This window comes from Pieris napi, chromosome Z (genome assembly GCF_905475465.1).
Source record: "Pieris napi chromosome Z, ilPieNapi1.2, whole genome shotgun sequence".
NCBI lineage: Eukaryota > Metazoa > Arthropoda > Insecta > Lepidoptera > Pieridae > Pieris > Pieris napi.
In genome coordinates, this window is record NC_062259.1 from 11,565,407 (window position 1) to 11,591,578 (window position 26,172).

The window sequence follows — 26,172 nt, forward strand, 5'->3', positions numbered from 1 at the left end:
CCTTTGCCCCTTATTATATAAAAAAAAGAATGTGAGGTAAATACCAAGGTTGTAGCGCCTGCTGATTTTTACCGCCTGTCAACTAACGTTTACTTACAACGTAACAACAACAACATTCTTTGAATAAAGTCGGGACCCGTAGGTCTATTTTCATAAAATATATTACGCACACGTTACCGTAAAAAAAAAAACTAAATTTACATTGACCAGTTCATCAAGGGCATAACAAGAGAAGTACTGATAAATTAAGGATAGTTAAGGGCTTACACAAACTTATTGTATCTATAATTCTACTGTAAGTAATGTGGCGGCAGATTCTCTTACAAAACTCTTTAGACGCCAAAAAAAAAAAAGGGTGTGTGTACTTATGTACGCGCGTTGGAAGTAATACGTCTTCTTTGGCATTATTAAAAATAGTTTTTGATTGCATGCAAATAATTAATTACAATTAAATAATCAAAGACCGGAAAAGGATTCATTATAGTCAATAAAGTTCAGTTTACATTTGAAAAATTAAATAAATAAATATTTATTATTATTCTCTTACATTAAGTGTAACATAAATTCTATTATTATTCGAATGTTGTTTTTAAATAATGCCGTAGCATCTTCCGTGGGCAACTTCATTCTGTTAATTTTGTGTCACGGTGCGCGCGCATCGTAAAATTTCACTTTCATAAATTTTTCATAACGCGCCTAAAGAAGTATAACTTCAAAAATACTTAATATAAACGGTTGAGTTCATGGTCTACTACTGTGTGCATTAGAGCCAATTAGAATTGAAATTGTTAATTACTAACACGCAATTCAGCTTACAACGATTCAGGCTTAAAATAATTTGGATGCAGCATTCAACTCCTACGTGTTTGTCGTCGGCATTAATAGAGTTAATCACATATTATCATGTCGCGTGTCTAATTTAAACGTAGCAGATATTTGTCTTTTGTTTTACCTACACCAGGTGTGTTTGTGGGTTATGGCGACAATTTCTAGAACTTGTTCATTTTGAAAGATGATGTTTTCATTATTATTCACGTTTACTAGAGACGGCTGTGCAAATAGATTATTTGTCAAATTTGGATTTGGAACGCCTTCAGGATGCCTAGCTTTCTACACGGCTCGCGAGCTGCACATTCGCGGCATATTCGCCAGATGTGGACGCACCCTTAGAATTTGATCATAATCTGTACATTTGTATTTTGTGTAAAATTGAATGGCGCAGAAAAATGTTTATCACATAAATCTGATTAAAACGCAACAACACAAACAGGATATTTTGATATTTGTATATAAGCGATAAAATATTATGAAGGTTGTAAACGATTGTAATAAATGTAAACACAAAATAGTCACGTAGACAAATAATTTCCTATTCGTGCCCAATCTTGTTATATTTTGTATAAAATTTTACTGCTCCAGGTCCGCTGTAACCTGAATTATCCATAAATTTTGGTACCTATATAGCTCTGTTTCTTGATCGTTACTTTGTGTTTTTTATCACTGATATTATATTAAGGAAGTAATTCCTGGTTGGCATTTTCAGCCTAGTGGTTCAGCACGGGACTTTAAATTTCTTGGATGAGCTTACTCTAAAACAGTGGAGCTTTGCTTGCTGCACTGGTGCAAATTGAGTTTTGGCCTCAGAAAGAAGAGAATGTCATCTTTGAGGATCTTACGCTGATTCTTGGCAATTGTTCACATGAGCTACTCCATGGCGTCTTTCCAGCTATCCTATTCCAGATATCTGTACCAGCTGACACTCCAAACCGCTCCCATTTATCTTTTCCATGTGTGCAATAAATCCTCCTACGGTGAAATGGTGAGGGAACGTCTTCGACAGAAAGCTGGTCGACTTGCCTATATAATTAAAATAACCAATCCAATTCAAAACCGAGATCCATAAAAGTGGGGCAACTGATTTGTAATTTTTAGTCTTTTCAACATCATTCTAAAAGCTCTAAGTATTCAGGAAACTAAAATTGTTCTAATTGCTTTTTAAAGTGGATTCTAAATGATTTATTACAGAGAGATTCAGAGTCTTGCGCTAAATATGACTCACGTAGGACATCACATCGACTTTGAAGTGGATGCTATAGTTCGTGCTGAGACTCGAATATATGTAACCTTTAGAGATTATCAAAAGTTACTGTAAATAATAATTAGATAAATAATAAGATATCGACTCTAAACGCTTCATAAGGGAGCGTTAAAGTATTACGTAACGTATTTGGGGGGGGTGCTTTTGTAAAATATGTTTATTATGGAACATAAGATACATGTATCACTTATTCCACTTATTAAAACGTTGTAAAACGGTTTAAAATACGCGTTATTATCGACTTACACCACATAATAGTAACTAAAGTGTCACTAGGTGGTCACGAAACGTTTTACTATACTTAGGTACTGAAAAACGTTACGACGAGTTACATGGGGGAGGGGGGGTCAATAATCTCCAAAAATTCGTTACGTAATACTTGAACGCTCCCTAAAGCACTTTGGGCTGCCCCCCACCTGTCGATTTCCAAACGTACCGACTGATTTAAACTTACATTACATATAGAAAAAAAACTAACTCTGAACATGATACTTCTACGACTATTCGTCACCCTTTAGACTACTATTTGATTTAAAAATATTTTCTGGGATCACATCAACGCTATTGTAACTCGTATTTCCCTTGTGGTACAACTGAAGCTATTATTTAGACGCTCACAAATAGATGGGTATTACACGTGATAAAACAAATACCATTCGATTTATTAAGGTATTGCGATTGACAAATCGGTGTTAATAGGTCACCTATAATAATAAAAATGCGTGAACTTTTGATAAATTTGCATTCAGGTTTCATGTTTCTTTGATATTTTTCAAGTTAACGAGTTTCATCATCGGACGTCAAGGCAAAATGCAAAATACGCTCCGTATCACCTTGACGTCCGTCGTTCCACAACTGAGCGATTTTTAAGGCAATTTCTGCCGCGCAACACCACTATGTGGAACCAGCTGTCCACTGAAGTATTTCCGAACCAATTTGATTTAGGGTCCTTCAAGAAAAGAGCGTACTAAGTCTTAAAAGGCCGGCAGCGCGCTTGCGAGCCTCCTGGCAGTGCGAGTGTCCATGTCCATATCACTTAACATCAGGTGAGACTCCTACCCATCTGCCTACTGTAACATAAAAAACAATTCATTGTCTTTTATGTTACGGTAGGCAGTATTTTAGTGCATCATACGAAACGATGAAAAATTTTGTATTCTCTTGAAAATAAGTTTTTGAAACATTTCATCCAAAGCCAGGTCATGAGGGTATTAATTCAATAAAGCCTTTCCTATACTTAGAAGCCGTTTTTGTATTAACCATAATGAGCTTACTGTAATCAGAGTGTAATTCACTTCCGCGTTTTATTGCCACATGCGGTTGAACTTTGCATAGCCTAACTGATAAAGGTGACTTTTACAGATTGTAACACCCATAGCATTCAGGAATTAACGGGTAAGTTAATGACGATCTTGATATAGGAAAATTAAACCGGTGTACTATATATATATATGATTGTTCCTAAAGTTTCAATATCTTTTAAATAATCTTATTTAGACAATCCTCACAATGTAATTTAACACATGTGTTTGGAAGACTAATTGGATTATCTAATTAAATCAATACCACAAAATGAAAACCTTCATTTTCGAGTCGGTCGCTATATTCCAATCGGTCCAAAACTTCACCCGTACAAAACGCACGTTGTTCCGAGCACTTTCAACCAATAATAAAAACGCCACTGTGACAATTTATACTTATTTTTCTTCTATAGCGTTTAGAGATAACGTTAGAAAAGAAAACAGAAATTCTGATCATGAATATTTTACGACATCATAACGGACTCCATTATAGCCGATACTAGAGCATATCTTTATTGGTACTTGAAGACAACCTTTAGCAAACTAGGCTTATTGCATTTGAGGATTTTCATACCTTACCTTAAATTTTTAAGAGTGAAAAGCAGTGTTGGCTCGAGGTCGATGTGCATAAATGCACTTTTATTTTTATTAACGGCTTTTAACACTCTTTGAAAAGCCTTAGGCTCAGAATCGGCATGATTGCTATCTAAGAAAAACATGATCAAGTAATCTGAGGTCATCACCAAGGGTTTTTGTGTGGGTTATAAATTCTAAGTGTACAAACGATAGCCAGCCTTTTTAAAGTTTGTAGTGCAAGTATTATAGTGTGTACTATACATTCGAGCTCCTAATGGTGGAAACTACATTAGAGCGAACGCGTAGTTCAGAAGTTCTAAACACAAATCGTTTTTTTTTTAAATTTTCTCTGCACAAAGACACAATTTAACATTACAATCTAGCCTTACTTAAGACTAAAAGGTAATTAAAGTCTAATCCTTTACTAACAAGGATATTTAACATAAGAAAGTGTCCAATAACACTAACGTACTTACAGTCTCTATTAAAACTAAAACACGATGTTCTTGTGTTAAATTTTTTATCTATATTAACAGTAAGTTGTTTTATTTTATAGAATATTTGAGATACAGAACTTGATTAACATTTCGTTAATGCAATTTTAACAAAATTACCATAAATCTCTCCAAAAAAAGAAACATTATTCAGCAAATGAACGTGCCTTCAACCTTATAAAACGTACCGAGACCGTGAAATTAACAGGACATTGTACGCACTTAATAGAAACTAACAAATTACATAAAAAAACCTTCCAATCTCCGAGGATTTTAACCCGAGTCCGCTACGAAATTGCTTCGAGAAACAAAATTAAAATTAACTTTCAAAGTAATTTCGTCTCGATTTTATGCAGACGTTAAAAAGTTGGGATCCCGATTTGTAATTCTAATTAGAAGTGCATTGTGGAAGGGCAATGAACTTCATAGTCACAATGCTACCACTATTTTTTAATCTCCGGCCTTTAATTGTAGTAGGTATAATGGATAACTTACGTTGATTTTCTGTGTTAGTGGGTAAGATGTATCTCCTAGAATAGCGCTTTAGAATAATGCCTGCTGAGCACTGGCGGCGTATTTTCTTTCTGCGTTAATCAGAGATATCTAACATTTTTTTTTGTTTTTGACTGTATTATTTGGCTTGACATAGTCAGTCATGGTGTCAAGTCATACTCCCCTCTCTCTGCCATGTCTCCGCCCTTGTATTAAGATTATTTTTGAACCAGCTAGGCAATGCTTCACAATGTTTCCGGTACACCCACACAAAGCTTTCCAGCTTTACAAACTGTTCGATTGCTTTGACGTTTATTACTACCCGTACGATCTATTGTTCTTTGCCTATAAAAGCGTGTTTTCGTTAAGCTTATCGTAAGCACGCTTTGTTACATAACGAAAGGAACTTGTCACGAGGTCACGGCCCTTTTGGCCTTGCGCAAGCGTCAGAAGCGTTATCAACATTATCAGGTTGCTCAAGAATTTTCATGTGATATATGAGTGAATTCGAATATTATTCGTACCAAATTATTTTAGAATTAACGCTTTTTTTTAAACAGACATCTATGGACTAAACGATTATTATTTGAATAATTCTTAAGTAGAGAATTAAATACAATAATGATTAATTAATTCATATAAAAAGGGGATAAATTTCCTATACCCTTAGTTGTTGGGAGTTTTAGAAATTCAATTAAATAAATAAAGGAGTTTTAGTTTTCCTCTTCTTTACTATTGTACTTTATATATTTTACATTTTGGCCATTTCGATGTAGTTTTCATTATCCATAGCGTCGTAGAATCGCGAGATACAAACTCCAAGTGAAGATCCCAATCTGTGATGGGGGTTACAGAGTACCAGGTTTCATTCATCATAGATAAATACTGCGAACTATAAAGTGCAATAGTGTCATGTAAATATATAAAAATATTTTATTTGACACCTTTGTTTAACTTAGTATGTTTACTGTACATTCTTGGTTGCCTTGATTTATATAAAGATTATTATTATTTATTTTACATTTTGTTTTGTATTATTATTATCGCACTAGAATACGCACAAGAAATATTGTTAATATGTACCTGGCGCATTTTTGTGTAGATATAGTTCTTGTTAAAAAGTCATTTATTAACTGAAATTTTAACATTGCCTTTATGTATCTATGCATTTATCATGCCTAAACGGGTCGTTGCAAGTGTAGAATGTACCGTTAGGCTTATCATCGTGTGGGAGTGACTGTAATGTACTTTATTGCATAGTTTTAAGTACTTTTTTACTAAGTTATAAATTTTATTGATATATTACTTAAAACTTAATGGTACCAACCATATGTGCATACATTTAATTATCTATGTGTGTGGATTTTTGATTGCTAATTTACTTAAAGGAAATTTGTCTGACACATGCCTTAAGCCCAAGGTAAAATGGCGTGTGTCAGTAAATCTGAGGCCGAGACCTAAACGGTGAGAGCGCTATTCTTATTGTATATTACTTAAGTTTCCATTCCTGATTATAATAAAGTATCATTTCGACTTCTTTTTTCCATAAAGTTTGTGCAGTTAAAAACAAAGTTTTAGTTTAAAGTCAAAATGATCCAATTCCAACAATTAAAATTGACCTCCTTGATAATTATATACTATTTAAAAATGACTTTCTACATTCACTCTCTGTTTATACTATAAACGCCTGTATATTATGAATTAGTATTAATTCTTATTTCTCAATTCAATAGTTACGATAAACATATACGTATATACTATATATATCTTAACTCATCCGTAAAATGGAGATAAAAAAGCGTTGTTTTATTAGTTAGTAGTAGTTCTTTGTTATCATGTTCCTTGATACAATTCTATACAATTATTTCAGTGGCCAATGAGGCTTCGCAGACATAAATCTATTCTGTCGGGAGAAAACATAATATAAGTAAAAGAGACTATTTTCAACTTTGCTAGTTCTTTTGCATTTATATCGGTAAAAGGTTAAACCGTATTTATGTCGAAGTATTTAAATTTATATGTTAAAATAATCCATCAATGAACCGGGATTCGAACCCTCGACCTCAGGTTTGAGATCGTGGTTAACACTGATCGTTAATTCTCTTTACTATTACATAAACTTTCATAATGGCTTCACTCGTCACTTCCTGATTTTGACCTTCAAAGGTCGTTGACCTCATAGCACCTGCTCTCGCCGCTTCAAGGCCTCTTTCACTTACCTTCATGCACATTATTTTTATAAATTGTCTTATTTTTCTACTAAAAAGCTTTTCGATTCTTATTCAATACAATTTCAATGATTTAACCAAAGCTTACATTTAAACTTCTCCAAAGGGGCGTATTGACTGTTAAGTAAACGCTCATATATGTATATTGGAACTAGCTGGAGCGACTTCTTTCACACAAGATATATACAGTACAACAGGTTATTGTTGTGTTTTACGCCAACACGTTATGGAAGCCGCCAGTTTCAGTGGTTTTCGATAGTTGATGATGATGATGCTTTAATTTTCTTAGAAATATGCAATCCATATATTAAGTGTATTATAGTAATTATATTTTTATTATTCTTATTGTACACCGATAATATGTGGACCTTAAAGACAACTGTATGGAAAGGACCAAGAGGAGAAGAGGTCACCAAAAAAAAAAAGGTAGAAGAATTAGAAGCGGTAGCAGGAAACGAATGGAGAAAGAAAGCCATAGACAGAGTCAGTTGGTAAAGCTGGATGAGGCCTTTAACCGTGAAGTGGTTCCGATCGACGGTACTGAAGGAAGCTAGAATATAGAATAACAAGCAAAAGAAAAAAGAAAAAAATTACAAAAATGTTAAATAATCAAAGCTGTGTATTATAATTTGTTTTTGTCATGATTGGAAATAGAACAGACTTTATTATTATTATTGTGATTGCGCTTCCTTTGCGTAAATTATACTTTGAAGTAGTAGTGATACTTTCAAATAGGTTAGTGTTAGTCTTGTTAAACCTGGCCGTCGCAAGTTCGAGCCCCGATTACAAAGGTATTGTCTAATGTACACGTTGATTTGGTCTATAATAGTTAAAGAAGACAACGGGACTGAACACACATATGTTGACAGGTTACGGTGAATTTTCATAGTATATTCACAGATATAGAGTTAAGCAAATGCTGACCTTGCAACAATACAGCCAGGAATTACATTTTCTGACTGACAGTCCAATGTATGGCTATGACAGGTACAACAACCGACTAATTATAGGAATGATAATAGAGACAATGTTCAAAGAAATAATGTTAAACAAAATCTTACAGACCTTCCTAAATTTGCCTTAAATATAGTACGAAAAGTTGTTAACAGAAATAAGTACCTAATCATACTAATTACAAGTGATATTTTGCTAATGATAATATCTATACGCACATAAGTCACTTAAAAACTCTGACTAAATATAGTCAGGGAATTAGCCAAAATTTAAAATATAATGAAGAAAAAAGCAAAAATGCTGGGGCGGCCGCAGAGCAGGCAGAAAATAATAAACGGCACAAATAAGAGTCTTTCCTCCAACTTCGATTTTGTTCCCTTTGGAGTAGAGACTATTGGGCCGTGGGGTTCAAGTGCACAGGTGCTTATTAATGATTTAAGTTGGCGCCTAGGAAATAGTACCAGTGACCCCAGAGCTGGCACTTTCCTGGTTCAACGAATAAGTATCGCAATACAGCGAGGAAATGCTGCCAGCGTTAAAGGTACACTGCCACAGGGACCAAACGTTTTCAATTTGTTTTTTGCAAATAAACAAATGAGGAAAAATGTTCGCACAAATTAATCAAGTAACCTGACAAATCACTCGAAAGTAGATATTTGTAAAAAATAACTGTTTTAATAGAAACTTACAAAGTTATATGCACAATCTCCGTGGAATGCCTTAGAGTGAAGTATGCGTTGATTTCCGATTATGTTTCAATCCGGATCCGAAGTCAAGGTCATTAAAATGCAACGCTCTAATAGCGGAATATTAAACCTTATTTTGGTGGATTAAGGTCTGATTTTCACTACCACATATGAAAAATCTTTTGTAGTAGAATTACAGTATTGTTGCAATAGGTATCTCTGTAATGTGTGGAAATGTGGATGTTTTATTACTACGTGGAACCTTCAACAATTTTGTTTACAGAAGTTTATTAACAAAACTCTAAAAGACATGACTTATAGTCTTCATCGAATATATTTGTAAAATATATTCTATATGAAACATACGGAAATTCTTGACTTATTTTATGTTCATAATAATTGCTTTAAATGTTTATAGAACCCCTTCGTAGTTCCCCTTCACGTGATGAATATTATAATATACGTTATAGCAGAAAATCAGCATTATCACTGTTAGATATTGTTTGATTACTTCTTGGATAGTATAGATAATAGAAACCCTATTGTTGAGAAAGTATTAAGTATAAATTATTTAATATTTTTATATACATTTGTTAGGTACCTTTGTATGTGACCCAAAGCAAGTAACGCGTCAAGTTAATTCGAATGTTTAATTACATTAATGAAAACAATAGTAAATAATCTAACAGCATTTTTTATAGTACAGGGGGCAAACTCCTCATTTGATGTTACGTGATACCGCCCCCCATAGACTCTCCCATTAGCAGTAGGATTGTAAGCGCGCTGCCGGACTTTTAAGAATTGGTACGCTCTCGTGTTGAAGGACCTAAGTCGGATTGGTTCGGAAAACTTTAGTGGGCAGCAGGTTCCACAATCCACATAGCGGTGGCGCGCGTACGGGATCAAGCCGCTCGGAAAGTGGCAGGTCGTCGACGCTTCGAATCGCTCTTCGTTTAATACGGTCAAGTGGAAGGTGCTGGTACTGGGGTAAACCCTCCCAGAGTTGATAATTATGAATTTAGTCTTTCATTCCAAGTCAACGCTCAGTATTCCGACGCTGGCTGAGGTTTAAGGAGAGTGTCTTCGAAGAGAAGCAGAAGAGAGTGTAGCGACATTGGGTAATCACCCTTTGTCGCGACTCCACTCTTTGTTTCCCAAGTTTGCCAAATACGCGCAAACTTGTAGTATTCAACGACACAGATTATTATCGATACATATCCTATGTTTAATATATGACCTGAAAAATATATGTTAAACACAGTCATCTCCATACAGAAAATATATAACTTCTATTTTGGAATAAATTAAATAAAATAGCAAAAAAGTCCCAGATATTTCTACTTACTATATTTTTTTTGTTCATAAAAACTAATCTTAAACATAAAACACTAAATAGTCTTGTCCTTAATTGAGACTGTAAATATAAGTAAATAAAACACAAAAATAATTATTGTATTTCTTATTCTATCCAGAATCCCAAAAAAACATAATTAAAAGAGTTGTTTATTTTACCTTAAGGATATTTAAGATTCTGAGAAGTAAAACATTTCACGAAATCGTACTTCCATTCTAATTTGTATTTATTTTTGAAAATCAGAAACATTTAAAATTGTTTAAATCCAGAGCGCCTTTATGTTTTAAAAATCATATACTTCTTTATTACAACACTATCTATCATTCCACGGCTACAATCACAGCGATGACGTCCTAATCGCGCTAACAATGTTATTCCGACTGCTAAGGATATATACAATTTCTTGACCTTTACCATTGGGGTCCTAGGGCCGCCCAGTTGTGATTAGTCCCCCTTTAGGCCGGGGTAAGAGCGGCGACATCCTTCCTGTACAATTGCTATTAAACCATGTACATTCCGTCATACAAATTTTTATAATGAATACAGACAGTTCCAGAACTGCTCTTATATAAAGACAATTTTTTTATATTTTTTTTATGGCTCTGGCACGGTTTGCATTAGCCAGCGTCAAGTATAATATTTTTATAATGCGCACTTGTAATAATTGCTATCCTCGGCCTAGAACGTATTGCTACGTTCTAAACCTTTACAGTCTCCTTTCTTAGGTAGCATACTCACTGCTTGCCTTAGAAATTCGACCGTGCCCTTCATGTACGGTTTAAGCACACACCGGTACCGCACAACCCTCCCAAAGGCCGAGAACAAATTTTAATTAAATTAAAACTTGCCCTCGAACCGGGAATCGAACCCGGTACCCCTCACCTAGCTGCCACTTAATAAGACCGCTAGGTTATGAGGCCCTTCATAAAGATAATTATTAGTAATAATCATAATAAAAGCCCTTATTTTCGCTGACCTTTTTAACTTACATGCTATTCTTATTTAACAGTAGCATTCTTAAATCTAATTTACATAGCGAAATAATAATTTATTAGCAACCACTTTGGTCAGGTTGTCTGTCGACATAGGCCTCCCCCAATTGTTTCCACGTCTCTCTATCCTTGGCAGACCTTCGCCATGCTTTTGGTAGTTCGTCCTGCCATCTTTTAATTTGACCTCCTCGTTTTCTTTTCCCGTTCCTCGGATATCACTCTATTACATCCTTAGTCCATTTTTCTTTGTTAGTTCATACAATGTCCAGTCCAGTTCCATTTAAGTTTTCTTTTTTTTACACGTCACCGACGTTTGTTTTTTTTTATTAATTATTAGTAGTTAGCATCAAATATTAAATATTATGGACAAATAAGAAGCGCGCAGATAAACCCCTACAAACTACATCACGTGTATACATGTGTTTGTGTTATATTATTTTTTACGCTACATGAATACTATTTCAATCAACACTGGCTGGTATTTTAATTTCAGATATATCGCGGCAACCGAAATTGTGTTCAGTATTTGCTTTTGTTATGTCAACGTCAACGTGTCAATAGTCAACACGTTTTGAGGTCATCATTTCTGTTTACGGGATTGAAAATCACCAATAGGCTTTTGATGCGAGCTTTAATAGAATTTTGTACGTGCCCCTTTTGACGTCAACTCTGACGCCAACACTGCACCCGCTTTGTTCTTTTGTCATACTTGCAGTACACATGATTATCATAGTTAATTGCATGCCTCATTTATACTATCATTAAGCAGATTGTGCCATTTTTATCTGTTTTGGATTTCTTAAATTCCTAGAGACTTACTCCTTTTTTGAAACAGGTTGATTTAATATATAAAATGAGATATATTTTGGTACCCTCACTTCTACACTATCACACTGCACAGCCAAAATACCTAATTAATAGTTTTGTTCCGTTTGTAATATTGGAACCTTTTGTTTATATTATGTATTCCATCTTGGCTATATGTTTAGTATAATTGTTTTTTATTCAATATATTATGTTGGCTGTTGCTGTATTATGTTAAATAAATATAATTAAGTCGAGTCTTGTGAATAGTGCTTGAAATACCAATTTGACAGTTTTCTCAAACAAATTTGAAAAGAGAGATTTTCGCTTTGAGGATACATTTTTAATAAATATTTCACAATAGTCTTTATCCATTTTATACAATTTTTTTTGGACGCTAGTGGGAACCGCAGATACATTTTTAATTTAGTAAGACCTATACAGTGATTTATGTATGACGCTATGACTGCGATGATATGTTTATGTAAGAGGGCGCCCTAAAAGTCGGTGGATTGAAGAAATATAAGCGTTAGCTGAAAGCGAATGGAGACAGAAAGGCATGCGTAGAGATATTTGGAAACAGCTGGAGTAGGCCTTTACTCGTGTAAGGGTACAGATCAATGGTGAAGGAAGTTAGGATATAATATGTACATATATATATAACAAATCTAAACTTCAACAATTCTAATTATTTGAAATAAACATTTCTCAAGTGATGATGATCCTCTGATGAATTTAAGTCCGGGGTTTGAACGCATGCCCTTAGGTTCGGCTTGTATAAGATTTAAGCTAATTCCTTAGTTTATAAATAATATTAAAAAACTTACCTTTCGTCGCCATAAATTAGCAACGTTCGCTCAGAACATTAAAGTCATCAATTTATTCATAATTAAATTTGCGGTCGTTCTTTGCTAACTTATAAATAACACTGCTCAGAGTATTCTAACTTATATAATCGATTTTTTAAGTCATTTCTAACGTTACATTTATTAGAAAAGAATAAATTTTATATTAATATGAAATACATTTTTAAATAGACCAAAAAATTAACACGTTTTTAAATCAATAATAACGTTTTCACCAGTATATTTATAGAAGACTGTGTTAAGGAATTTAATTTTAATTTTAATACTGCACTGTGATGTATCTTAAAAATACATAATGAACGAATATTACTCTTCCGTTACTTTTTATCACAGAATAATAACAATACGACAGACAATATATAACAGAGACAAAGAAGACCGAAAAAAAGTTAAAACATAAAAACATATTTAAAAATGGATATGAGCCACTACGTCAGAAAAATAAAAAGATTTAACTTTATTCTCTCTGTTACAAGTAATATGTAGGTAAACCAAGTACACATCTAAACATTAATTAATGAGCAAAAGTGCTTATAAAAGCTTTTGTTAAAAGAACAAGCGGCAAAAGTTTAAATTGTAATATGAAACACCAGAAAGCTATTATTTTAACTTTTAATGAGGAAATAACAATGTATTACAATGAAAGGCACAATGGTTGTATAGACTAGTGGGGAGTATTAATATACTGCACCTTCGGTGAACTCAAAATTTCTCGATATTGTAGTGATCTTTATTTCTGGTAGTTTCCTATCCAGATCCAGATCCTCCCTATCCAGGGAAGCCTGAACATTCGTTCAACACAAAGAAGCATTTTCTTTTGGACGTTCGCACAGGAGCGATTCAAAATTTCATATATAATAAAATGTAACAAAAAATAATACTTCAAGTGAAAGATTTAATTTATTTTTTCCTAGTAGTTTATACACGTACCCTCCAGACGTGTAGATATCTCAAGAAAAGAGCCTACTGTAGACCAGAACCTCCCGATTATTACAACAACCCAGTGTGGGCTTAACTTAAATTCTTAATGCACTTGGTCGATTCGGAAACGAGTTTGTCGTAGTTCACTATCAAATTCAATAGCCAAGTTGAAGGTTAGACAGGACCGGATACTTGTGCGTGGCCCATGAATACAGAATAAGCTATGAATATATTATAATATTCTTCAATTGACTCCTTAATAAGGTTTTAGGATGTTTCTATGTCATACATATGTATAACCTATATGTCTAGTTACGTAATTCTATCATACGCAATAGTATAATAGAAGTAACAATGACATTTCAACGCACTTTTTTCAAATGTTATAAAATATATCCTTTTATTTAAAAAAACCTTAAATGAACATGGCTTTTTCAGTTTGTCTACAGAAAGCATAACTGACACAAAGCATAAAAAATAAGTATCCAGCTATAAGTTTGAACGGTAACATCGTTGTAAATACCTTAGAGATTGACATTCAAACATAATAACCCGCTCGACTGAACCGCAACCTACCATGCCTAATTGCAAACTATAGCCCACAAAAAGCTTGATTCCAGGAATCTTCAACTGACGAAGGATGTGTTTGTTAAGAATCAACAATCCTGAGTCATTTAGTTAAGATTATCTCACTATAGGCGTAGGAGTATCAGAACAAAATCTAAATGTAAAATAAAAAGAAAAAGCCTGTTTATTTTATTGATGTTGACTATGTAAAGCGACTACAAGGTTACCTACTCTGTGGGTGATATTGAGAAACGACTAGCGCGAACTATAATTCCCGTATGTAAAAATTTCATATATTAGGCTTAAGTGCTAAGTTTCGTTTCGGAATCTTAGAGTCCATCCATACCTAATTCTAATTGACGCTAGTGTCAAAACCGATTTCGATTTCTGTGATCTCATCTAATGACGAAACCCGACTGACTTTTCCAAAAATCCGTAGCACTGATATAACCTCGGAACTGCGATTCACAACTTCAAGGTTATATTGTATTAGGCCAGTTTGGTTGGGTTTTTAAACAGCCTGTGGTCCTCGATTTAAATACTTGCCAATGTTTATAATTACAAGATAATTATTTATGTATTTATTTACACTTCGCTACCTTATACAAAATCATACATATATTATAGCCTTATCGCTAACAAGCGATTTTTTCCAGGCAACCCTAGTATGGAACAAAAAAAAACAGCTACAGAGGGTAAAGTACAAGAAGTGCATAAATAATTAACAAAAAAGAACATGTAACCACGAACTTTATCTAAAAAAAAGTAACATCTAAAAAAATGAAATAATAATATAAACAATTAATATACATATATAAGTATGTATTACGAGGCAGAAGATTAAATTTTTATATAAATTAAAAGACTGAACTCGTCTGATATGAAGAGGATAGATACTTATAAATAATCATAAGTACTCGTGTACTGGATGATACTGAAATATAAAAGCAAGAAAAGTAATCAAATATAAAAAGGTTGGTTTTCGTCAGGCCGGAGTATAACCTAATCTTTAAGCATTATATTTTCATCAAAGAAATGATCTGTTTTTATGATGATATCTGACTTGTGAAACCTTATCAAGTAGCTTAATAGAGTTCATCGGCCTTTAGTCTTTGCGATAAGGCCCTGTCATAGACGCTAAATTACGTAAAGCAAAAACGACGTACTTTTTGTAACGTTAATATCACTGAGTAGTATACGTATATACAGATATCTGTACAAGATGTTCCGAGACTATGGGACATCAAGGGAAAGAACGCTAAATCTTAGATAGCACATTTTGCCGAAAAAATACTTTATTTTGTTTTGATAAGTAAGTATTACAGCATTCAATGATTACTTATCTCGTCTGGGAATCGACTTCAATGTGAAATAAAACACCCCTTATTTTTTTGATGCTAATCAAGAGAATGGACCAAAAATAATAATTCTTCTTAAGTAATATAGTATTTTGAAGGAAAGGGACAACGTAAAATGAATCATTTTAATCAAATTAAAAATATACATGTAACTGTCGAAGTCAGTTAAGTTTTGAAATTAATTAATTAAATGCTCAAAATGAGATCCCTCTTGTCTTACGCAAATCGCCAATCTTTTAATAAGTCCGCTGCGATTTTCTTATGATATTATGGTGAAGACTCGATATGATATGGCTCAATTCTGTTTGTAACTCGCCCACGTTTGATAGATATATATTTTATAGTGTAGTCACACCAGATTGTCAGAGAATCCGTCGCCTTTTGAGACTTGATTTCTGTTTCTCCTGGACCATAATTGCTGGCTAATTCAGTTTTACTCCTTTTCCTTCAGGAATAAAAATAACATTCAATAATTCATTATTGAATGTTATTTTTGTTATCATGTATAATGTTTGGGGACACAATATTAAGAAGAAACCGCTGCTGGCTGGACTTTAAATGTTCGTCTCTGTAACTATTTATATTTCGCAGTATTCCTGAAAGTTTTTATACGATTTGTAACTAACTATATTCGCACCTAAGTAAATCAGAAAATATACACTGCTTGTAGATTTAATATGCAAAGGAATTTGTCATGTTCTGCTGCGAAATTGAGGAAATTTTGATTTATAAAAGTCTAGTCTCACATTGTCAGTGTCACACTCCAGCGACATCGCTGGTCCGATTTTTATGATTTTTTTCTACCCCTAAGTGATAAGCATGAGGATAAAGTTTTTACGGAACGTCACGAAGATGTGCACCGTTTTTGTCGAAGAGAGAGCGATTGAGACCGATTGAGAGAGAGAGATATATTTTTAAAAATTAAATTTCGTTATGAGAATATAATATAGAGAGAGAGAATATATATACCACATAGATAACATTGGGTGCTTCCTTGCCCTATAGTAGCTTTCCAGACCAAAAAATCCGAGTAAACCCTGGAGTTACGACAATGTTTAATTATTTTTTTTATTAGTCGGTAATTCAATTTGTATGTCTAGAGTTGATTTTTCCTTAAGCTTATTTCGTTCTGTCAAACATCTATTACAAAAAGTTTGAAGAATTGAAACTTGTGAATTGTTTTAAATTATTTCGCCAATAAAACTTTAGTATCGGTAATAACCTAACGAAAAGTAATTAATGTTCGGAAACCAGGATTAAGAAGCTCTGCGTAACTTCTCAATCAATCGTTAGTATAGGGTTGCCTATCAGAAGTTTAAATTAAAATCTAAACGTTAACATCCCCATTATAAAACTTTGCGTTGGTACTATAAATTTTCATTATTCAAACAGATGCAAATGTTACAAGAAGGAAAAAGCAGTCAGTAAATTAAAAACTAAAGTTAAAATAAAATAAAAATTGAGTAACATAGGCGATTGTATATTTTATATTTTTACATAATAGGCGGCATACGAGACTACGGCACGCCTAAAAAGAGCAGTCATAGCAGCCCATGGACACCCATTTTTAGTGGGTGCGTTGCCGGCCTTTGAGGGAGGAGTACACTCCAACTTTGAATAGTTGGAGGTATCTCTTAGGGAAAACCGCCACCGGGAGTCGATTCCACAGTTCAGTTCAAAGTATTATAAATAAATATCCACGTGAGGCCGGGATAGACCACATTTTATTATTATTATTATTACCGGTATTTTAAGTGTTTACGCCTCCTTTAAGTACGTAAAGCTGTCGACGGTTGCTCTCCACATTACACATAAGACCCCTCCTTAATGACGTCGTAAATACTGAGCAGCTGATTGCTGTAAGTAATACGCTTGAAATTATAGTATTTGATATATATAATAGCTATCTCTGTATTTGATATTAATTGGATGATCGAATATAATACTAAGCCTGCATTAATAGAATGAAATTCGAGAATCATGTACCAGATAAGATAACTCCATATTACACGAGATATTCCATATTAAGACACCACAACATAATCGACAAGATAATCATAAAAAATAATCAACTCGACTTGGTAGAATAGGGGTAATGTTGGGTAAATTTTTACATAACGCGTAATGATATCGTATGAGATTAACCCGTCTTCAAATTTCAATGAAATCCTATACGTTCAACATACAACTGTGTGCCCCAGAAACGGCATTTAGTTTTGCGGTATATGTTAATTTATATTTAATTTTTGTCGCATTGTATTAAATAATTATATTTTTGTTATAAATAATAAATACAGGTCTCAAACCCCACACCCCGCATCACTAAGTTGCGGGCGACTAGTTATTATTCCGTGGCACATGTTTAATGCTTAAGCGGTCAATGTTTTAATACATAGAAATATCAAAAATAAAATCTTTGAATCTAAGTTATTTAAATGTTAATTAAGACGAATGTAGGGTATATGTGTGTGTGTTTTGTGTTTGAGTGAGAGGTGTGAGTCGGTATTTAGGGATCTCAATTTGATTCTCAAAACCCGAGAACTTCTTGTATCTGTAAAAGGGAGCGTTCAAGTATTACGTAACGAATTTTGGGATGGGGGGGGGGGGGTCCTTTTGTAAAACGTTACGAATTAATATTATTTTCTACTTACACCACATAATAGTAACTAAAGAGTCACTAGGTGGTCACGAAACGTTTAACTAGACTTGGATACAGTACTGTACTTGGGTACTGAAAAACGTTACGGCGAGTTCATGGGGGGGGGGGGGGTCAATAATCACCGAAAATTGCGTTACGTAATACTTGAACGGTCCCAAAGAAGTTTAAATTAAATGTTTACTATTCGCGCTAACTACAATTTATATATTTAATTATTTATTATAACAGAATCAACAACACAAAATAGAACAATAAAAACAATAACTAACCTGAAAATATTTTATTAAAATCAGTCCCTTTAGGCAAGGCTCCGGAGATACTGCCAGCGTTCCCCCTTTGAATAGCTAGACTAATTCTTTGTCTAAGATAGCTCTCCTCCATATTTAAATTGCATTAAACTGGTTACAATAATTCTCAATGTCAACCCTAACCGTTCATTTACTTCGACGCCTGTATATTGAACTGGGAGCAATCTCCTTGAATTTATTAAACACTTAGTTAACTGATGGGTTCGTAATGTACATATGTCTTATATAAGTATTCATAGTTAGACATCTCTCTGGTTTTAAATCTATATAAAAAACTTGGAAAATATATACCTATACTTAATTAATTATCTAAAATATCAGTAGTTTAATTTGTCAAGCAATAAAAGCAAAGCATCCGTGATAATTATGAAATTGTATATAAAATATTATTTTATTCCTTAAGGAGAATCCACTACGGGTGTCCAGTTGTGACATTTTCTGAAAGAAAAATAAGAATTCTTATTTAAGATAAGAAAAATTTACTTGGGCCAGGAATTCCTTTTCCTATAATATTGGGCATTTTTTTATGTAATAAGAGGCAAATGGGCAGGAGGCTCACCTGATTGATATTAAGTGATACCGCGGCCCATGGATATTCACATTGCCGGACGGCTCGCAAGTGCGTTGCCGGCCTTTTAATAATTGATACGCTCTTTTCTTGAAGGACCCTAAGACCCGAACCAATTCAGGTTCGGAATACCTCAGTGGGCAGCTGGTGTCACACAACGCTGTCAAACTGACACTCTCAATGTCTTCCACCACCTTTAACTTTTGTTCTATACGTATTTCTTCAGATTCAGAGAGTTGACAAGTTTTTTTAAGAAATACCAAAAATACCATTATTCAATACTTAACAAAGTCATTTATAGGACAAATTGAATCCTTCGTCTTACATCTGACCCGTTTCGTCAAAGTTTTCTCTATCAACCTTCCCGACGTTTGTTTGCCCTTAATTGGTTCGTTATTTCGTCGAATCGTTAACCCACGTACTTAGCTATTGTTGCGAAATTGTTTCATCGTTAACAAATGTTTATGCGAAACATGGCGTTGAAACAGCGCCTATTGAACTATTCTTCTATCTACGGACTATTGAATTCTATAGATCGACTAATTCAATAGACCTAACTACGGATCTATTGAATTATTCTTAGTAGCCACGCAGTTTATTCTTTTCACAATTGAAGAGGCGAAACGAAGAGGAGCCCATTTTCAGAATAACTGTTTTTCAAGAGGGAAAAAAAACTGTTTATTTTAAAAATGAAACAAAATCATGCATAATTTTAATTTTTATTTCGATGAGTATGCTTAAAACTTACATAACAAAAAAATTAAAGTTTAATGTTAATTAAACAAACAGATACTTAATTTAAAAAATCAAAATAATGGGCCCTTCTTCTAGTGACCGTGTTCCATGTCAGGAACATGTCTAGTTATTCTAGTTATTGTTTATTACTAGACAGTATTTGTGGGTTCGGTATACAGGTTATTATAAAAATCTATTGCCTTTGCCTTAGACACATACTGTGCAACATCTCTGACATCTTTAAGCTTGCCCGGTTTGATGGGTAGCGGTTTTGTGTTGGAAATGAAAAACTCATTGCCTGGTCTTTTACACACTATATTTATTTACTCTGAAATAATACAAGGCAAACATCATAGTGAGAGACAGAGAGAGAGCAGTGTTGGCCTAGTGGCTTCAGCGTGCGACTCTCATACCTGAGGTCGTAGGTTCGATTCCCGGCTGTCCACCAATGGACTCTCTTTCTATGTGCGCACATTTAACATTTGCTCGAACGGTGAAGGAAAACATGTGAGGAAACCGACATGTCTTAGACCGAAAAAGTCGACGGCGTGTGTCAGGTACTGGAGGCTGATCACCTACTTGCCTATGCCTATAAGTGTTGTTTGATGATTTGCTATTTTAAAAGAATACCGAGAGTTTTTTACGCCGGCTTTTTCTCTCGGCCTACGCCCTACACCCTCTGTCTTCTTTGCCGATGAGTAGGGATGCCTACAAATTCAAATTTAATGACGTGGAATAAGTGATACATGTATCTTATGTTCCTTAATAAACATATTTTATTTTATTAGATTTAAAAATGATCATGACAGATTCAGAAATCTGAAGCCAAGACCTAAAAGGTTGTAGCGCCACAGATTTATTTTTTTAAACATCATAGGAGCTGTAGATTAGAGAACACATTTGTGTGTCCGTTGTATCTTCCCTTAAACCATCAGATCAGCTCCGTATCCTTGGTGTTTACCATGACTCCGTTTTTCTGTATCATTTTTTACTGACGTCGTACGTCCAAGTGTCCAAACAAAAGTGATTTGTTTGCAAGTTGGGACGTTTCGAAGGACCAAGAATTTGAAATACCTTTCTTTTTATTTCATATGTCACATAGAAAACCCTTTGAAAACTAACAATGTACTTTGTTTCAGACGGCAGTAGTGCCGGTGTTTCATCAGAGTGGTACGAAGAATGAGCCTCGATGTTTAAGCGGGGGCAAAAGTCTCGTTACATCCGGGTGGTACTGAGGGCGGGATCGTGGAAGCGTGTGCCCATGAAATTGTTTAAGTGGAGTAGAAAGATGTCTTTGACAAGACAATACGACCTCGTCGATAATGACGAGTACGACAACAAGATGTCTCTGCATCCAGAAGAGGCGTTCCAGTATGGAATCGCGTTTCCTGCTAAGGTAAGTTCATGTTAACTATTTTCCGATTGTGTTATCGAAGATATCATAGTTGCATTTGCCAGGTATAACTGCACAGTGCAGCACAGTGCTGCACAGCGTACGGCACAAATTTTTGTTTTGGTCGACTCACTCAAGCGAACAATAACAATTGTGCGCGAATATTTTTGCAAAGTTCCGGAGGCCCCGACACGTTCTAACACGGACGATGCAATCACGATAGCTAATGACAAATTAATAGCCACCCGCGCGGCCTATAATAACAAAAATCATAATCAGACTAGGAAACTCCGAACTCCGTTTCGCCACCAGATGGCTTCGTTTTATGTAACATTTAGTTTGGTGATCCCGCTTTTCTGTTGAAATTTTTCCTGAATTTTCTTTGCTATAAACCTCACGGAGCCCGAGACCTTTCCAACAAATGCAAAACCGTGGAAATCGGTTCGTGCATTCTGGAGTTATAGCGTCAGGAAGGAAAACCCGACTTATTTTTATATAGTAGATTAGGGTAAAAAACCGCCTTTACCGGGGAAGGCGAGGACCTTTACTGCGTACTTCGCTCACTCCAGTGAGCTTCCGTCCTGCCCTTCAGGCGATTGACCACCCCGTGACGGCCCAAGCCGAGGTTCGAGTCTTACAGGAGACGCCCTTGCCCTAGTCGCGGGAAAACGCCCATTTAGCTACGCTGTAAATAACCTTAAGGCCAAGAGCGAGATTCCATTAAAAAAAAAACGCGCACTCACTCGTAATCGCGAACTCAGTGCTTGCTTCCGCTATCCAAGCGAACACATTTAATTTTGATCGCACTATGCCAAGTAATTTTTTCAAAGAACAACGTTTTCCTGCCCGTCCATATTAGCAACTGTCGGCAGAAAATCTTCTCAGTGACTTGTTCAAGATTGTGTGTGAACAAGTGTGCAATACTGTGCGCTCACAAAAGCTACACATAGCATTGCTGGTAGAGAGACAAGCCAAAAGCGATACGCGCTTTATTCTGCTATTGTTTTAAAATGTTTGTAAACAAATGTGCCGCACGATATTTAGGTGGAAACGTACCTTTACCGTTAAAAAAATTCAAAACCCTGCCCCAAATGATTGTAAGGTTTCACTGTCATATACCTCTTTATTACGAAAGCGTTCTTCCAGTATTGATTTGATTTTACAATATTTTTAATTGGTTCTCTAATATTCAGAAAAAAATATGTGACGTTTACTTTTGCACACGAGTTTTCTACTCCCTCACGATAGAACCATCCTTTTTTGCGGAAGTCGATAACGGCAATATATTAGAATGAATGTAGACCCTTTAGAGTTTAAGATTAGTTCCATGAAGCGATGCGTATATGCAATTTATCCAGTTTTTTGACTCTTGGCCTTACCGGTCATCACAATGGTAATACTTTGGCCAAGCGGTTTAAGTAAGGAAATTAGATTTTCCCATTAAATCCCGTTGAGAATCTCTCGTTTGATAGAGCCCCGGCCTTGTCGTTGGTGGATCATCTGTTAAGATGGCTTTAATCTGGATGATGGTTGTATTTACCGTGCGGTATCTGAACACTACTAGATCCTTTAGGAGTTTTAAGTTTTGTTAAAGTGACTAAAACGATTTCCTTAATTGGGAGCTAAAGGCTTTTTAGTTAAAAATAAACCTGGTTTATTTGCTCTAAGGTACTGTTCGAAATACAAAATTTTAGTTACATAATTTTTGATGAGGGGGTCGTCACAATTTTTGATTCACTGCTTTGTTTCACTCGGATTGTGTTGGACGCGTTTTTGTTTTACCTTTTTGCCAATTATATTTGTTTACTAATAATACGTATGACGTATGGATGTACGTAGGACGATAGTACGCAACAGTAGTTACGTCCTCAATTTTATAATTTTGTAGTGAGTGTTTTGTTCGTTTTAAGGTTATAGTAGGTTATAGTCTAAAATCTCTTATTGTTCCCAAACTAATATATTATCATATAATAATATCTTCATATCCTTATGACTGACAATTTTTTGTCTTTCTTCCTGTTAAAGATATATCGGAACGAGGTACGTACTCAAGAGTTATAATTTTAGTATGTAAATGGTTCCGTTCTTTGTGGCACAGGTACTTTTTTAAATGAAAGTGTTGTGTACACTTACAATATATTAAAAACATGTTGAATTAAAAAAGTGTGATCCATCATATATAATGGTTTACTATTATTCCATCGACCCAATGAATCCTGCGAATAATTTTTTTCACGTTCACACTATTTCTACTACTTCAGCTAGAAGAAGAGACAAAGCTACTTTTAAGAAGACTTAAAAAGCCTACTTTAAATTAAAACTTAACATTTAGGCTGTGTTTATATAATTTATAAATGTTGACCGTGTTTTTGATGTTTAGAATTAGTAGTTGTTATAATTAATATATAACAATTGCGGCCAAAACTTCTGTCCAGTTTTCTTATATAAAAATATTTATAACGGCATAATTGCGATCCCATTTGAAGGATCGCAACTCCGCATCATGTTTATAAATCCTATACGACTACAACTATATTTATTAGATGTCGATAAGGCACGTTGTATCTTTCAATACAATTCCTAAGCACGTCCGCGGGGAATGAGATTTTATTGTGATTCGAACGAAGGCATTCAAATATCCATCGTAATTTTGTTTTAGCTCCTTTGACATAGCATCCGTGCCATCGCGTCGCACATACTTCCACAGTCGCAAGATTCCAACGAAACCACTAAGATCAGTAGTTTGTTAATTTTTGGCATGTTAAGCTGCAGTGGTTTTGTGCAACCGAGTTTTTTTTAATTAAAAATTTAAATATATAATACATAACAGTAAACCTGCTTTATTATGAATAATACCGAAATTTATTATAACAGCATCAATTATTTTCGATAAATATTTATTAACACTTTGTTGCATGGACAGTACACATACAATCAGATAACATAAATTATTAAGGAGGCAACAGGCGGCCTTATCGATAACAAGCGATCTCTTTCAGGCAACCCTAGGCACGAAAAAGAAAAAAGAAATACTAAGGGAATAAGGTTCATAACTAATCAATACAAATTATATTACGGATAACAGTGTATAAAATAAATCAGTGTCGCTGCAAACTTTTTAGGTCTGGGCCTCAGATTTCTGTATCTGTATTATGATCATTTGTATATCAAATAGACAAGTAGGTCTTCGACCTGAAAAGTCCACCTCGTGTGGACTTTTTGGATCTAAGACATGCTGGTGTCCTCACGATGCTTTCCTTGGTGCACAGCCGGGGGTCGAAATTTCTACCTCAGGGATGAGAGTCGCACGCTGAAGCCATACTAATAACATTGTATAATTATACAATTACATAACTAACATCCAAAATAATAAAAATCTAAAAGTTAATCTTAAGAATCATTAGTCACAATTAATGCTAGGTTCCATGTACAGTAAAAAAACATATTTAGAATTCCAAAAAAAGTTATAAAGTATAAATATTATTATCAAGTTTCTTCGGAACTTTTTTCTGATTTCAGGCAATAACAGTACGGAATCTATAAGAAAGAACAAAATTGCGATAACACACATTGTTCATGTTGTATTTTTATATTATAGCGGAAAATACATATATCGTTCTAAAATTAACGTTTTATATAATTAGTTTTAAAAATTTAGTTAATCCTTTGGCTTGTTTCTTATGCAAACATCCCAATGACGTCCACTATCTCACGATACTAAATTTATAATGTATTAATACTCTATTCTGACGCAACTCTAACATCTTGGTATTAGATAACACTAAAATACTATCTGATTACATATTTTCTACATCAGTCACAAAAATATTTCTATCAAAATTCTCTAAGCATCATAAAACAGAAATTTAATTAACGAAAGAAAATTAAAACGGAGTTATGAATATTCAAAAAAAAACTTTCCAGCCAGCTCAATAAAGGATTCGAAAAAGTTTTTATATAAAATCGGCAAATTGAGTTTTATGTGATCTGTGTTACATTGAAATGTTTATAAAAGGAATTGATGAATTGCCGCATGTCTCGGATTTGTTGATTGCATATTCGGGTTTCAGGATATCAATCACATGGTTAAGAGTGACGGATGAGGCAATTTGTACGTCCAAACGGCAGAAAGACGAGGACCATTGTAGTAAAATGCTATTTGCGTAAATGTCATTACATTTCCAATTGACGAATTCAAAACCATTATTCAGTCGCTTGTGGGTTTTTTGAAGTGAAACTTCTTTATCGGGGTTGGAAAAAAATTTAGTGTAACATTTTTTCGTTACGCGTCACATTTTTCCGTTACGCGCCATGTTGCTTTTTGAAGTCAAACTTCTTTATCGGCGTTGGAATGAAAGTTCTTTATCGACGTATGGGAGAAATTTTGTAGCAAATCGTCACGTTTTTCGGTTACGCGCCATGTTGCTTTTTGAAGTCAAACTTCTTTATCGGCGTTAGAATGAATTTTTTATCGACGTATGGGAGAAATTTTGTAGCAAATCGTCACGTTCTTCGGTTACGCGCCATCTTTTTCTTGTCCCTACCACGGTTGATCCGAAGAGATTCGAAGCCATTAATAACAAAAATATATAATAACGATAACAATGATAGTAATAATTCTATTACAATTAATGAAATTTTGTAATAATCTTAGTAGTAATAAGGTAAAATGAAATAATTGTATTTGTATTCATGTCTATGATAATAAAAGCCTTTTGTTAAACTTTATTTAACCAATTTCGTTAAGTTGCATATAGTAGATCATTTTTCGAAAAATAAGGTCATAAAGCAGTTTCACTTCTTACGTGTGTACACCTA

The 26,172-nt window shown here is 34.3% G+C and overlaps 1 protein-coding gene across 2 annotated transcripts in view; it reads left to right on the forward strand.

Moving 5' to 3' along the window:
* The window catches only part of LOC125062341 (dystrophin-like protein 1), a 150,847-nt gene that overhangs the window by 10,759 nt on the left and 113,916 nt on the right, over window positions 1–26,172 (forward strand). For both annotated transcript variants that reach the window (XM_047668180.1, XM_047668178.1), the window contains exon 2: window positions 21,101–21,357. In XM_047668180.1, coding sequence (XP_047524136.1) covers window positions 21,151–21,357 — 207 coding nt within the window. In that variant the 5' untranslated portion in view covers window positions 21,101–21,150. The remainder of the gene's footprint in view (window positions 1–21,100; window positions 21,358–26,172) is intronic.